The following is a 15200-nucleotide window of genomic DNA, read 5'->3' on the forward strand; positions in this document are numbered from 1 at the left end:
TCTGTGTTTATGTCCCCCTTTTCATTGCTGAAGTGTATTTGTTTATTGCAGCTCTTTCATATTTTGGATCAGTCTTACCAGAGTTTTATCAATTTTATTAGTCTTTTCAAAGAACCAACTTCTGGCCTTACTGATTCTATTATATTTTAGTTTCCATTTTGTTATTTTCTGCCTTTATTTTTCTATTAGACCAATCTTATTAAATTCTGTTGTTAAATCTTCTGCATCCATACTAATATTTTGTCTGCTTGACCCATAAATTTATCTGCTTGAGAGTGGGATATGTTAAAAATCTTCTAATGGGATGGTAGTTTGTCATTTTCTTCTTGTAGTTCTATTTTTGCTTCATATATATATGTACGAAGGTATATAATTAGCATACAAGTTTAGAATTTTTATTCTGGGGAATTGAACCTTTTATCATTTATAGTGATCCTCTTTATTACTAGTTATATGTTTCTCCTTGAAGTCTATTTGTTTCTCTGATATTAAGATAGCTATATTGATTTTTTTGGTTGTTATTTGCTTGGTTTATATTTTTTTATCTTTTTATTTTCAACCTTTCATGCCCTTATATTTTAGGTATCTTTTTTTTTTTAAAGATTTTAAATGACTTTTTTGAAGTATAGTTGATTTACAATGTTGTGTTAATTTCTGCTGTACAGCAAAGTGATTCAGTTATACATACACACATTCTTTTTCAGATTCTTTTCCATTATGGTTTATCACAGGATATTGAATATAGTTCCCTGTGCTATACAGTAGGACCTTGTTGTTTATCCATTCTATATATAATAGTTTACATCTGCTAATCCCAAATTCCCAATCCACCCCTCCTCCACTCCCCCTAGGTATATCTCTTAAAAAACAGCACATAGCTAGATTTGGTATGCAAACTGAAAATCTTTGTCTTTCAAGTGAGAGCTTACCAAATTTACATTTATTTTGGTTACTAATGTTCTTATCATGTATGTGCCGTCTTATTTTGTGCTTTCTATTTGTCCCACTTTTTCTGTATTTTTTTCCTATATTTCTTGTTTCTTATGTCAATTTTTCCCTTCATTCCATTGGTTTCTGTTTTATTTTAATATTTACTCTAATCTTTTAACATGCTATTTAACTTAACCAAATAAAATGTTAATCTGCATCTTTACTTTTCTTCTAAACATATGAAATCCTTAGAACACTAATCTCTGATCACCCTCTCTTAGATTACTAAATACTATCGATATGTAAGTATTTTAGCTATTTTTTTTAGCTTTTCGTTTTGAAATCTGTGTATTCACAGAAAGTTACAAAAGTAGTAAACGGAGGTCTCTTGGACCTTTCACTCATTTTTCTCCACTAGTTACATCTTTTTTTTTTTTTGAAAAATGTATTTATTTTATTTATTTTATTTTTGGCTGCGTTGGGTCTTCATTGCTGCGCATGGGCTTTCTCTAATTGAGGTGAGCAGGGGCTACTCTTTGTTGCAGTGCGCGGGCTTCTCATTGCGGTGGCTTCTCTTGTTGCAGAGCACAGACTCTAGGCGCATGGGCTTCAGTAGTTGTGGCACGTGGGCTCAGTAGTTGTGGCTCATGGATTCTAGAGTACAGGCTCAGTAGTTGTGGCGCATGGGCTTAGTTGCTCCACGGCATGTGGGATCTTCCTGGACTAGGGCTCGAACCCTTGTGCCCTGCATTGGCAGGTGGATTCTTAACCACTGCACCACCAGGGAAGCCCCAGTAGTTACATCTTGCATAACTGTGGTACAATTTGTTTTTAGCTCTATACATTTTTAACTTCATAAATTACATATTATTTTTAGAATGTATACTATCAGTATTTATTTGATTGACTCACATTTTCTTTTGTTCACTTACCCTTCTTCTTTTTTTTTTTTGCTGTACGTGGGCCTCTCACTGTTGTAGCCTCTCCAATTGCAGAGCACAGGCTCCGGATGTGCAGGTTCAGCGGCCATGGCTCACGGGCCCAGCCGCTCCGTGGCATGTGGGATCTTCCCATACCGGGGCACGGACCCATGTCCTGTGCATCAGCAGCCGGACTCTCAACCACTGCGCCACCGGGGAAGCCCTACTTACCCTTCTTATCTCTCAAATGTTCATTCTAAAATTATGTTTCTTCTTCCTGGAGTACATCCTTTAAAAATTTCTTTAGTGGAAGTCACAATTGATGACAAACACTCTTTCTAAATTGGCTAAAATTGTCTTTATTTCACTTTCATTTTTAGAATGTAGTTTCCTTCTGTATTGATTTCTAGTTTATCAGTTATTTTATGCTCTGTAGTTTGAAGATATTATTCCACTGTCTTCTTGCTTCTGTTGTTACCATTGAGAAATCTCTGTCAGTCAGGTTCCTTTCTAGTTAGTCTTCGCCCTGGCTCTTTTTGGGATTTTCTCTTTGATTTTGGTGTTCTGCAGTCTCATTGTTAGGGTTACTGTCTCTGTGGGTAGTGTCCTCTAGAGTAGTACAGCCTAGTAAATACAGATATGGATTTCTTTTTATTTATCTTGTTTATGATTCATTGTGTTTCCTGTATTTGAGGATTTGTATCTTTAATCAATTTTGGAAAATTCCTTGAATAATTGCTGCTTTTTCATCGTCTTTATTATCTATCTCTGGAACTCAGAATAGGCATATGTTAGACCATTAAATTTCATTTTCTATTTATTTTAAACTGTCTTTCATATATCCCATATCTTTCTCTCTGGACTGCATTCTAGATCATTTCAGATTTATTTCACATTCACATTCTTTTTCTCATTTCTATTTAATCTGTTATTTGACCTGTCTATTGAATTTTTCATTTGTATCATTACGTTTTTTATTTCTAGAGATTTTTATTCTTTTTCAAAACTGCTTTAACATTCCTCTTTTCATGTTTTCAATTTCTTTCATTATTTTAAATATACGAACATATTTATATTCTCTACTTGGTAATTTCAATATGACATCTTTATGGGTCTGATCCTTTTGTTTATTTTTTTCTGCTGACTTTTGCTCATGGTGTTTGTATCTTTTGGCATTTTTTTTTTTTATAGGCTCATTTTTCTTGGAACTCTGTGCAAATGCTTCGAAGCTTGGATTAAGGGTTGAGGTCTTGGGTTGTGTTGGATTGAAGCTTTTCTTTCAGCTAGGAATTGTGTTTGCTTCTGTCACGTCACTTTCCTGGAACACAACCAGTTTAGGACTGGGACTACTTTAAATCAAATTCTAGGCTTGAAATTTCTGGGGATCATGCACGTAGTATGAATTAGGGTTCCAAACCTGTGTGAAGCCTGTCCTGTGGCTTCTTAAAAATTATTAAAGGAAACTCTTTTCTCCTCCAGAGCCATGGCCAGGACAGACACGTTTTCTTGCCGAGCTCTTTGCAGGGCAGGTTTATATTTAATTCACCCTTTCATTTTAGTTATACCCCCTCCTGGCTTTACATGGGAGCTTTGGCTCTAATTTAGCACCGTGGTGGGTCTAATCTACTCCTACTGTAGATTATACTAGAGAGTAGGTAGATGCCCTTAGGGCAGCGGACAGTTTCAGCCTTGATTACATCTCTGAATTCCTGCTCCTATTTTTAGTTTGGCCTCTGAGGATTTTCCTATCTTTTTTGCAAGCTCCACCATAAATTTAAAAGGATTAAAATATATTTTCTATCCAACATTTCTGTTACCGTATTTTAACATGGTTTTTCTGAGCCGGTCATTGACTAAACTTTTATTTCTTGTTACATATTAGAGACAAACTGGCAGTCTAGGTATGGGAAGCAATTCTTAGGGATTTATATGTGCCCATCCTGAATTGCCTAGAATCTGGGTATGTTTGATTAAATACGGCCTGAAACATGTTGAAAATTACCCGTCAATAGAACAGCCTAAAGTGATCTACATGTACTAAAGAGAACTGAATATACATTTTCAAATTTCCTGGTATTGCCCATAATATTCTTTTGATAGTGTTTCATTTTAATAAAAATGGTGCAAGGTAATTTGCAAATGATTAAGGCATGTTGTAAAGAAATTGACTTTTCTTCTTCAGTGTGCTTTATCCAGTAACTTTTATTTTCCAGTTTGCCAAGCATTGGACAGAGTCAAATGGTCTGGAATCTAAATCATTAACTCCAGTATTACGCACAGCATCTGTCAATAAATTAAAGAACAAAGAGAATGTATATACTCCTAAGTCTGCTGTAAAGAATGACGAGTGCTTTTCATTTCCTGAACCAAAGACTCCAGTTAATAAGAACCAGCATAAAAGAGAAATACTCACTACACCAAATCATTACAGTACACCTTCAAAAGGTATTTGCTGTGTAGATTAAGCAGTGGTAAAACATCTTGAAATTCCTTCTTCTTATCATGCTAAATAAACATATAGCAGGTCAGAAATGGCTAGCAATGCTCTCAGGGATTGCTAGGAGAAGCCAAGCTGCTTTTTAAGCATATGTTATTTGCATTAGTTGAAATGAAAGCATATTAATCACCTTCAAATTTTTTGTATACTCTCAGTATACAAAGATGAAAACTGTTTTAATAGATATTGTTGATCAATTTTATTTTCTTGTCCTTATGGAACCAGTGAGAGTAATGCTGTATGGTCATAGAGAGTAATGCTGTATGGTCAAACAAAACAAAACCCCCGATCTGTTTTTAAAAGCTTGGAATCTTATATTTATTATGAAGTGAATATTATTATCTCTAATTGGTGTACTTTTAGATCATGAACAAAAAGTTAACTAATGAGTAGTAACCAGATTTGTTAATGCAGGTTTGTCACAAACTATCTGGGATACAAATACCCTACTAGAATAAAACACCAAATTTTGGAATAGGGAATATAAAAATAACCAAAGCTTACAACCTCTTTAATAACTTTTGTCAGCTTTCACAGGGGACTATTCTCTTTGCCTGATAGGAGTTGAAAGGTCTATGAATTGAATTAACACCTCTCAGTAATATATTCATTAAAGGCATAAATACAGATTGACTTTTATTTATAGAAAGGAGAATCAGTAATCATGAAATATTATTTATGTGATCTATTTAGATTTTTCATATGATATTTATGATAAAATCATCAGCATGGCCTCAGTTTTACAGTGAAGAAAAAGAAGAGCCACACATGTAAAGCAAAATGATTTTGTTTTTATTATAAATCATCTGGAAATATTTCTTTAAAGAATTAGAGCCTTAACATCACTGGGCAAGTGATTACAATATTTCTGAGCCAATGAATGAGGTGATATATGCATTATTGATGGAGAATTGGAAACTATAGCATGTCAGCTACATATGGTTTGTGTTTGTTGTTTTTCTAATAGCTAGAAACCAGTGCCTGAAAGAGACCCCAGTTAAAATGCCGGTAAATTCAGCAGGAACAGAGAAGTTAATAACAGGTGTCATTAGCCCTGAGAGGCGGTAAGTGTTCAGTTTTGTATAGTTTCTTTAGTATATGTAACCAGATTTCCTTTTTTCGTATATGATAAACCCAATTAAGGTAAACCATCGTGTAGATTCTGTCAGGGACTGTCTATATGAACGTGGTCTGTGGCCATTACTGAGGCTGTTGCCACTGCCTTTCTCAGGGTGGAATTGTGAGACTCATCAGCAGTACAACTAGCACCTTAACTTAAAATACAGTTCCTGTGCTGGGGCCCATCTTTCCCTACACTTCTGCCAGTGGAGTATAGACATCCACTAACAAACAGCAGTCACTCTAAAATATTAAAGATCCTAAAGGGTGCTTCAGATAAAGCCCATTTCTCTTGTACAAACAGGTCTGCAGCATAAGTGACCTTTCATTATCTTTTATAGCTATTTTTTTGAGCAGGCTCCATTTTGAGGATAATTGGGAGAATTAGAATGTGAACTAGATATTAGATGCTATGGCATTATTATTAATTTTCTTGATATCATGATGATATTGTGGTTATGTAGGAAGATGTCCTTATTCACTGATGATGTATGCTGAAGTGTTTCAGAGTAAAAGGTTGTGATATCTTTTTTTTAAAAAATATTCATTCATTCTGTGCCAGGTCTTAGTTGCAGCATGCGGACTCTTAGTTGCGGTGTGTGGACTCTTAGCTGTGGCATGCAGACTCTTAGTTGCAGCAGGCGAACTCATAGTTGCCGCATGCATGTGGGATCTGGTTCCCCAACCAAGGATTGAACCCAGGCCCCCTGCATTGGGAACGCGTAGTCTTGCCCACTGGATCACCAGGGAAGTCCCAAGGGTTGTGATATCTTCAGATGGATTACTTTGATGTACATATTTTTAATGTATTTATTATATATATGTAGAGAAAGCAAATGTGGCAAAATATTAACAATTGTTGACTCTAGAAGGATATGTTGATGGTTATTATACTTTTTGTTCAACTTTTCTATATATTTGACACTAAAAAAAAGGTAGGGGAAAAATAGTTTTGGCAGTTGACTTGGGGGAGAGGTGATGGCTACATTTCAGTGGAAGATGGCTTTTGTGCTCCCTGAGGAAGAGTAAGATGGCTTGGCCAGGCATACCTGAATGAGGTGCACCTAACAGCCAGGACAAATGCACCTCTGTGAGGGACCCAAAAGGCAGGAAGTCCAACTCTTACTCGTGGGTTCATTGTTTTTTTTTTAAGGTGTCGCTCAGTGGAACTCAACCTTAACCAAGTACATGTAGAGGATACTCCAAAAAGAAAAGGAACCAAAGTGTTTGGGAGCCTTGAGAAGGGGTTGGATAAGGTTATCACTGTGCTTACCAGGAGCAAAAGGAAGGGCTCGGCCAAAGATGGGCCAAGAAGACTAAAGGTAAGTGGACTGGAATTCTTTAATATGGATTTTGGAAGCTGACTGCTAACTGGACTACTTTTTTTTTTTAAAGAAAAGTACTGAATGAATGAATTGATTAGTATTTTTAATTTATTTATTCACCCATTTAGCTAATACATATTTTTTGAGCACCTAAAGTATACATTTTACTATGCAGTGGTCTTTGAGACTGCAGAGGTAAATTAGATACAGTTGCTCCTTTGGAGGAACAAATAACTAAAATTCAAATATTAAAGTTCATGTAGGGGGATTAATCACAGAGGCAAAAGAGGAGGTGGGGAAGCATGGGGCATATATAAGGAACTGCCTTAAGGATGGGGGCTTGAGGTCAGTTGTCCTATCTCTGGTACATAGGAGAGTCCCTGACACATGGGTACCTTTGTAGGCCCTCACGAAATATCTGAATGCATGGAAAGTTAATTTGAACTTTGAGTGTGGTGTGTGTGAGGAAAATAGCAACAGGTCAGGAAAATAGGCTGGCTAAGACGTTTGGACCTTACTTGACAGACCTATTATGTTTTTAGAGCATGTTTAATGTGTCAGTGGTGTGGACAGTATATTTGGTGGGGATAGGAAAAGAAAAAGAAGTGATTAGTAGATATAAAGTATTTCTTACTCTCTTGGATTCTCTCTGAGCATTCATTCAAACATCTAATGAATGACATTTTTGTTTGAGGGAAGTAAGAGGTAAAGGGAAGAATAAGACACAGCTCATGTCTTTGAGGAACTCATAGAGTGGCAGTGAAAACAGGCAGGGATGTTGCTCTGATCCACGGAGCTTATTGCTGTAATAAAAACATGTTCCAAGAGGTGTGGGGCCCAAAGGAGGGAAGAGCAGGTGGTGGTGTTCCCCATGAGTTGGGGACTGGGTCTGTGTTTAGATTTTGCACTGAGAGTCTCATTTTGAGCAAATCTGGGCAGCTTTGGGGGAAGAAAAATGCTGAGCTGCTGGGTGGAAGGGTGCTTCAGGGGAGAATGTTCTGAGATCCCATTTATGTCCTGTCTTAAAGTGAGAGAAGATAGGACTTCTCCATTAGTATTTGTTGCCTTGTTGAACTTACATAATGTACTGGAGTTTTATGTTGCATATGGCTGTTTATTAGGCATATTTTATCTTTTTATTCTACGAGTTCTCTAGTTGGAGACAGTTGTGAGGTATTTCAAACCATGATGTTGGGATTATGAAAATCATGGTGTCATTTCTCTGAAAATATTAAAGAAAATTAAGGAAACTTGTCCAATTATATACATTATTGAGAAGCTCGGTGGTTATCAAATACTAATAGATGATATTCAAAAATGTCCACCAATGTAAATTATTTGGAACTTGAGTGCATTTTTCAGTAGGAACTGCTGTGATATTAGTTGGCTTTCTAGATATTTCCCAGTACTTCCAGGATGTAAGAGAAAAATCACAAGATTGGGAATGAGAAGCCTGGGTTGTAGCCTCAGCTTCATACAGTGTAGCTTGGATAAGTCATTTTATCTCTGACTATCTCAATTTTTTTATTTGTAAAAACTGGAGACAATGTCTATCCTGGCAGCTTCACAGAGCTGGGATATATAAATGAGACTGTATGAGATGTTATATTGCATATGAAATGCTTTCTAAATATAAGGTGTTCCAGTGTCGAGTATCATTATTATTGTCATTGTTGAGCATTTTAACCCCAATGTAGCAGAACCACAGTTGTGATTAGCATACACCTAAGATCTGAAGATTTATCTAACTTTGGATCTTTAACCCTTTCTAATGTTTTAAGTTTTTCAGAACTAAAGGACTTACTTTAGGAGATTATCCTCATTTTCCACCTAGTTCTTTTATTTATTTATTTATTTTTGGCTGCATTGGGTCTTTGTTGCTGCGTGCGGGCTTTTTCTCCAGTTGTGGAGAGCGGGGGCTACACTTCATTGTGGTGCGCGGGCTTCTCATTGCGGTGGCTTCTCTTTGTTGCGGAGCACAGGCTCTAGGCACGTGGGCTTCAGTAGTTGCAGCACACGGGCTCAGTAGTTGTGGCTCGTGGGCTCTAGAGCGTAGGCTCAGTAGTTTTGGCGCACGGGCTTAGTTGCTCTGCAGCATGTGGGATCTTCCTGGACCAGGGCTCGAACCTGTGTCCCCTGCATTGGCAGGTGGATTCTTAACCACTGAGCCACCAGAGAAGTCCACACCTAGTTCTTTTTTTGTTTTGCGGTATGTGGGCCTCTCACTGTTGTGGCCTTTCTCGTTGAGGAGCACAGGCTCCAGACGCACAGGCTCAGCAGCCATGGCTCACGGGCCCAGCTACTCCGCAGCATGTGGGATCTTCCCGGACCGGGGCACGAACCCGTGTCCCCTGCATCGGCAGGCGGACTCTCAACCACTGCGCCACCAGGGAAGCCCCCACACCTTGTTCTTAAATTAAAAAATTATAACTTACAGAAAAGTTAAAAGGATGGTACAGAGGGACTTCCTTGGCTGTTCAGTGGTTAAGACTCTGCACTTCCACTGCAGGGAGCACGGGTTTGATCCCTGGTTAGGGAACTAAGATCTCGCATGCTACACGGTGCGGCCAAAAAGAAAAAAAGATGGTACAAAGAACACCTTAATTTTTTAAGATAGCGAATCATATGTAGTTAAGCCCTCTTTGAGGAAGCAATCTATAAAAATCTGAAATTTAAATAGATAAAATAGGATTATTTCTTTATTTTACAAAGGAATCACTTGAATTGTGATTTGAAAGTGTTCAGTTTGTTATTATCTTGAAAAAGCCAATCTAATTTGGTGAAAAAGTCCTGGATTGGAAGCCAAGAGACAGAGGGGCCTGTCATAGCTGTGCCACTTGTTCCTTTTATAACTTGAAGCTGAGGTTCCTGAACTCTAGTCATTTGACAGTCACATTCATGTCGGCATATCAGCGTATCATCTGCACTGTTATTTATCTGGTACTTTCTTTATATGATGCATTTTAAAAGCAGATTTATAGAGGTATAATTGACATACAATAATCTGCATATATTAAAAATGTACAATTAATATACTTTGGCATTATATATGTACCTGTGAAACCACCACCACAATCAAGATGACTATTTATTTATTTATTTATCTATCTATTTATTTATTTTTGGTTGTGTTGGGTCTTCGTTGCTGCACGCGGGCTTTCTCTAATTGCGGTGAGCGGGGGCTACTCTTTGTTGCGGTGCACGGGCTTCTCATTGCGGTGGCTTCTCTTGTTGCGGAGCACAGGCTCTAGGTGCGCGGGCTTCAGTAGTTGTGGCACGTGGGCTCAGTAGTTGTGGCTCCCGGGCTCTAGAGTGCAGGCTCAGTAGTTGTGGCGCGCGGGTTTAGTTGCTCTGCGGCATGTGGGATCTTCCCGGACCAGGGCTCGAACCCATGTCCTCTGCATTGGCAGGCAGATTCTTAACCACTGCCCCACCAGGGAAGCCCCAAGGTGACTAACTTTAAAAACTTGTATTTATTTAAAAGGAAACCATATGTCATTAGTTTTTCTAATCATATTTTGCTAAATCTGATTGGAACAAATATATAAAATTAAAATAAAAATATTTATCCATGTACCACTTAGAGTTATATTGTATAACTCCAGTTGTTATTTTTATCACATTTTGAAAAACCCCGTCTTAAGAAACTTATAGCTCTTCTTTAGGTCATAGGTTCTTAAAGTGAAAAGTAAGATAGTTGGGTCTTTTCTAACCTCAGCATTTTGTTATTTATAAAAAGAACTGAAATCTGAAAGACATAGAAAGTATAATTTTGTTTGACGGTGAAGATACTGCTAGAAAGGTAGGGATTTTTTTCTGTCTCCAGAACCTATTAAAACAGTGCCTGGGGAAGTTCCCTGGTGGTCTAGTGGTTAGGATTCTGGGCTTTCACTGTGGCCCGGATTCAGTCCCTGGTGGGGGAACTGAGATCCCCCGTAAGCCGCATGGTGTGGCCAAAATATAATAATAATAATAATTTTAAAAATGAAAATTAAAAAATAAAACAGTGCCTGGCACCTAGTAAGCCGTCAATAAATAGTTGTTGAATGAATGGATGGATAGATACTAATTAAGAATGAAGTTATTTCTGGACTTCCCTGGTGGCAATGGTTAAGAATCTGCCTGCCAATGCAGGGGGCACGGGTTCAAGCCCTGGTGCGGGAAGATCCCACATGCTGTGGGGCAACTAAGCCTGTGCACCACAGCTACTGAGCCTGTGCTCTAGAGCCTGTGAGCCACAACTAATGAGCCCGCGTGCCACAACTAGTGAAGCCCACATGCCTAGGGTCCATGCTCTGCAACAAAGAGAAGCCACCGCAATGAGAAGTCCGCACACCATAACAAAGAGTAGCCCCCGCTTGCTGCAACTAGAGAAAGCCCGCGCGCAGCAGCGAAGACCCAACTCATCCAAAAATTAATTAATTAATTAATTAAAAAAATTATTTCTGAGAATTATGCTGTTAGTGAATGAGAAAAAAATAACTTGACATTACTTTTTTAAAGGGATACTTGTTATATTCATTCCTTCGTAGAATTGTCATAGAATCACCTCCTGGGATTCTGTAAAATTCCTTAAATGATCAAGAAAGAATTAAGGAAACACATGCAACTATATACAAGTGAAATTTTCTAGGGCATTTTTTTTCTCACAGTTTACATTTCAGGAGTCTTTATCACTGTGTAGGAAGGGGGAAATAGGTAGAGCTCAAAGAGATAGACGTTATTTAATATTTATTTACTTATTAAAAAATTGATAGGAGAGGAAGATGCAAAGAAAAAAAGGGTGATATGGATGCACTTATTAATAAATGTGATTTCTCCAAGCTTTCCCAGTGCCATCTCAATCCAACTTACCAAGAGTTGGTTGTAAATTCTTTCAGTAAATTTTTCTTGAAATATTTCCACTTGAAATGGTACTATGTTGAGGAGTTTGGAATCTCTAAATGAGGTAGGATGGTCTTTGTGTTGATGTAAAGATTTACTTCTTAACCCCTTCTTTTTCTTTTTTAAGCCTCACTATAACGTGACTACAACCAGATTAGTGAATCCAGATCAACTCTTGAATGAAATAATGTCTATTCTTCCAAAGAAGCACGTTGACTTTGTACAAAAGGGGTAAGAAGCACACTTGGATCTATTACTTGACGTCTTTTGAACTTTGAGAAAACAGAGGTTGATTCCCCTCTCAACCTATGTTTTTAATATAATTAAAAAATTATAAATTGTTTAACATAATTAAAAAATATATTTCTCTTGCCTCATTTTTCCAAAAAGCTTTTATGTTAGTGTCTGTGTTCATAATTTATTCTCTTTTGTTTTATATGAGCTATAGAAGTTTTTTGGGGTTTTTTTTTGCGGTACGTGGGCCTCTTACTGTTGTGGCCTCTCCCGTTGCGGAGCACAGGGTTCGGACGCACAGGCTCAGTGGCCATGGCTCACGGGCCCAGCTGCTCCGCGGCATGTGGGATCTTCCCGGACCGGGCACGAACCCGTGTCCCCTGCATCGGCAGGCAGACTCTCAACCACTGCGCCACCAGGGAAGCCCAGCTATAGAAGTTTTTTAAGTGCCCATATAATCACCACTTTCAAAGTTAGACTTTTCAAAATAGGAAAATCTGAACTTCTTCCAGTTTCTTTTGCATCTTCTATTTTTCTTTGATGTTCTGCTTTACAATAATATTTATAAGTTGTAATCTAAATTTATGAGACACCTCAAACAAATCAAGGATATATATAGACTCCTTCTCTTTATGACGTTCTATGTGACAGAACTGGTTTTCAGTACTTTAGAAAATTACTTCACCTTAGCTGTTTCCCACTGTTGAGTGAACTGCCATCAAAGCCTCCTTGGTCACAATCTCATGGTCTGGACAGCCAGACCTCTTCTGGTTGCTTAAGATGTTCATATTTCTAAACATTTCCACTTAGTTATGTCTCTTTAAAATTTCATTATTAAAGCACTAACAAGAAGAGCCACTGATGGATTAACAAAAACATTTAATTGGAACAGTCAGTATAGAGTAAGATTTCAAGAAACAATCTTTTGCAAAAGTAATTTTACTTTTCATTATCTCTAAATGTTGGCAAGCGCTCTTATGTGAACCCTGGCTTTCTTCTTTAGGTATCACTATATCACCTCTAACTCTGACCTGTTCTTCATGCTTGGGGTTTATCCACAGCGTTAGAACCTCTCGCCAAATCTGTGTTAGAAAACTTTCGATTATTTTTCCTTCAGCGTATGATCTATCAGATCGGTAACTGGCTATTCACCAGTAATCTGTTCCTCGAACTTCCTGATCCACCCGAAGATCTGCCTTTATCCTTCTTTTTTCTTTTTACCTTCTCTGTTTGTTTTTACCTTCTTTGTGACAAAGCAGAATAACAAAAGCTAAATTTTTCAGTGGTGTGGTGTCCCTAATCTAGGTTATATTCCATTACTATCTTCTTCCAATGAGGAAAATTCACTTTTTATCTTTGATATGACTAAATTGCTCTATGCTTCATCTTCCCATCAGGAACCTTAACTACAGGGTTTACCTTAATGGCATTTCTGATAGCAACTGCTTATTTTTAATAGATTAAGCCCCAAAGGACATAACTAAGTTAGTAAGAAAAAGAATGATATTTTAATACACCTTGTAATACATAACAGATGCAAGTAATTTCTCCCTATTTACGTGGAACAGTGCCTAATCGTGTGCCCCTAAATATTTAGGGAACTGAAATTTAGAATTGATCCTATTGTTTACTGTTTGTATTTATCTGTTGAAGATCAGTAAGACAATTAAATAAAACTAAAATATAATGTAAACAAATTAAAAGTTGATTTACATGAATTCAATTTATGCAACTTTGCAGGAACCATACCTATTTCTTAAGACGTGTGGAAGGCTTCATATAGACAGGGCCTTTCCATTATCAGAGTAGTTCATGTGGCAGTTCTAATTATATATGCCATATGTTTCAGCCATGGGAATGTACTGTCTCATTGGACTTTCTTTTATAACTCTGCCCTAAAGTGTTGTAATGATCATAACCTCTTATTACTGTTAGAAAAACCTCAGAAACATGTGTCCTACCGACAGGTTGCTGGCTTCAGCTTTATTTACATGAAAGACAGAAGTTTCTGATGAAGTGCACAAAATAAAATATTCTTAATCTTCCCTCTGCTTTCCTTTGTTGTGAACATTGTGGAAATGGCCTAATGTTCACAGATTACACCATTGAAAGACTTGCATAAAGGATGCTGGAAGATTTCTTGAGCATGAATGGCATGTATAGCTATGAAAAAAGGGCTTTTCTTTGGAGCAAGGGAGAGTTCTGGTAAAGCCTTTTCATCTGTATTCTTTTTTGAGATCCTGGTTAGCTTTTGGGAAAACACCAGTCATACTCCATCACTAAAGCATATCTAGGTCATCTGGAAACTGTAAGCAGGACTATATTGCTTAATACGAAATAATGGTTCATTTTCCCCACTGGCCTCCTAGAGGCTTATAGAAATCTCTTGTATTATACAGAATATTCATGGTTCTCCTGCTAACTGGCTTCTTATCTTGTTTTTCACAGCTATACACTGAAGTGTCAAACACAGTCAGATTTTGGCAAAGTGACAATGCAGTTTGAGCTAGAAGTGTGCCAGCTTCAAAAACCCGACGTGGTGGGTATCAGGAGGCAGCGGCTTAAGGGTGATGCCTGGGTTTACAAGAGATTAGTGGAAGACATCCTGTCTAGCTGCAAGGTTTAATTGATGAATGGTTTCCATCCTGCCTGATGAGTATGGGTGTGATACAGCCTACATGGAGCCTGGTGTGATGGGTTTGATTTTTAAAGTCCTCTGGAACTGCGAACTCGTTTCTAAAGAGCTATTTTAAAGACCAATATCTTTTTGTTTTTAAACAAAAGATATTATTTCGTGGATGAATCTAAGGCAAGCCTCTCTGTCATTATCTCTTACTGTCTTTTTTAATCATGTGCTTTGTATATTAATAACTGTTGACTTTCTTAGATTCACTTCCATACATGAGTGTAAGCTCTTAACTATGTCTCCTTTTAATGTGTAATTTCTTTCTGAAATAAAACCATTTGTGAATATAGCAGGCTTCTCCTCTTCTTTGTATTTGATTTTGATCCAAATAAAACCTCAAATGGCTTGTTGACTATTAAGTAGAGACTATTTGGGGTATGTTTTATCTGTTATCAAATATGCCTTGGGTAGAAAAACAGATAAGAATTCATTTGCATAATTTTTTCCTGTCTCTGATTTAAGTAGGATTTATTGAGATCGTTAACTAAGTCACAGCTGTGGTTACCGGAGTTAAACAACACATTTAATATGTTGAATAAAAGAGTATTGACTTCAGTATGTATGTTCGGTCAACAATGATAACTATCTGGACTACGAACCCCTAT

General features: G+C 37.4%; 1 protein-coding gene across 5 annotated transcripts in view; it reads left to right on the plus strand.

Annotated features, from left to right (window-relative positions):
- MELK (maternal embryonic leucine zipper kinase) overlaps positions 1 to 14887 on the plus strand; it is a 78572-nt gene extending 63685 nt beyond the window's left edge. For all 5 annotated transcript variants that reach the window (XM_033431118.2, XM_033431116.2, XM_033431119.2 and 2 more), the window contains 5 exons: positions 4064 to 4295; positions 5315 to 5411; positions 6620 to 6788; positions 11803 to 11906; positions 14358 to 14887. In XM_033431118.2, coding sequence (XP_033287009.1) covers positions 4064 to 4295; positions 5315 to 5411; positions 6620 to 6788; positions 11803 to 11906; positions 14358 to 14535 — 780 coding nt within the window. In that variant the 3' untranslated portion in view covers positions 14536 to 14887. The remainder of the gene's footprint in view (positions 1 to 4063; positions 4296 to 5314; positions 5412 to 6619; positions 6789 to 11802; positions 11907 to 14357) is intronic.
- Positions 14888 to 15200: the final 313 nt, after the last annotated feature.

This window comes from Orcinus orca, chromosome 6 (genome assembly GCF_937001465.1).
Source record: "Orcinus orca chromosome 6, mOrcOrc1.1, whole genome shotgun sequence".
Classification (NCBI taxonomy): Eukaryota; Metazoa; Chordata; class Mammalia; order Artiodactyla; family Delphinidae; genus Orcinus; species Orcinus orca.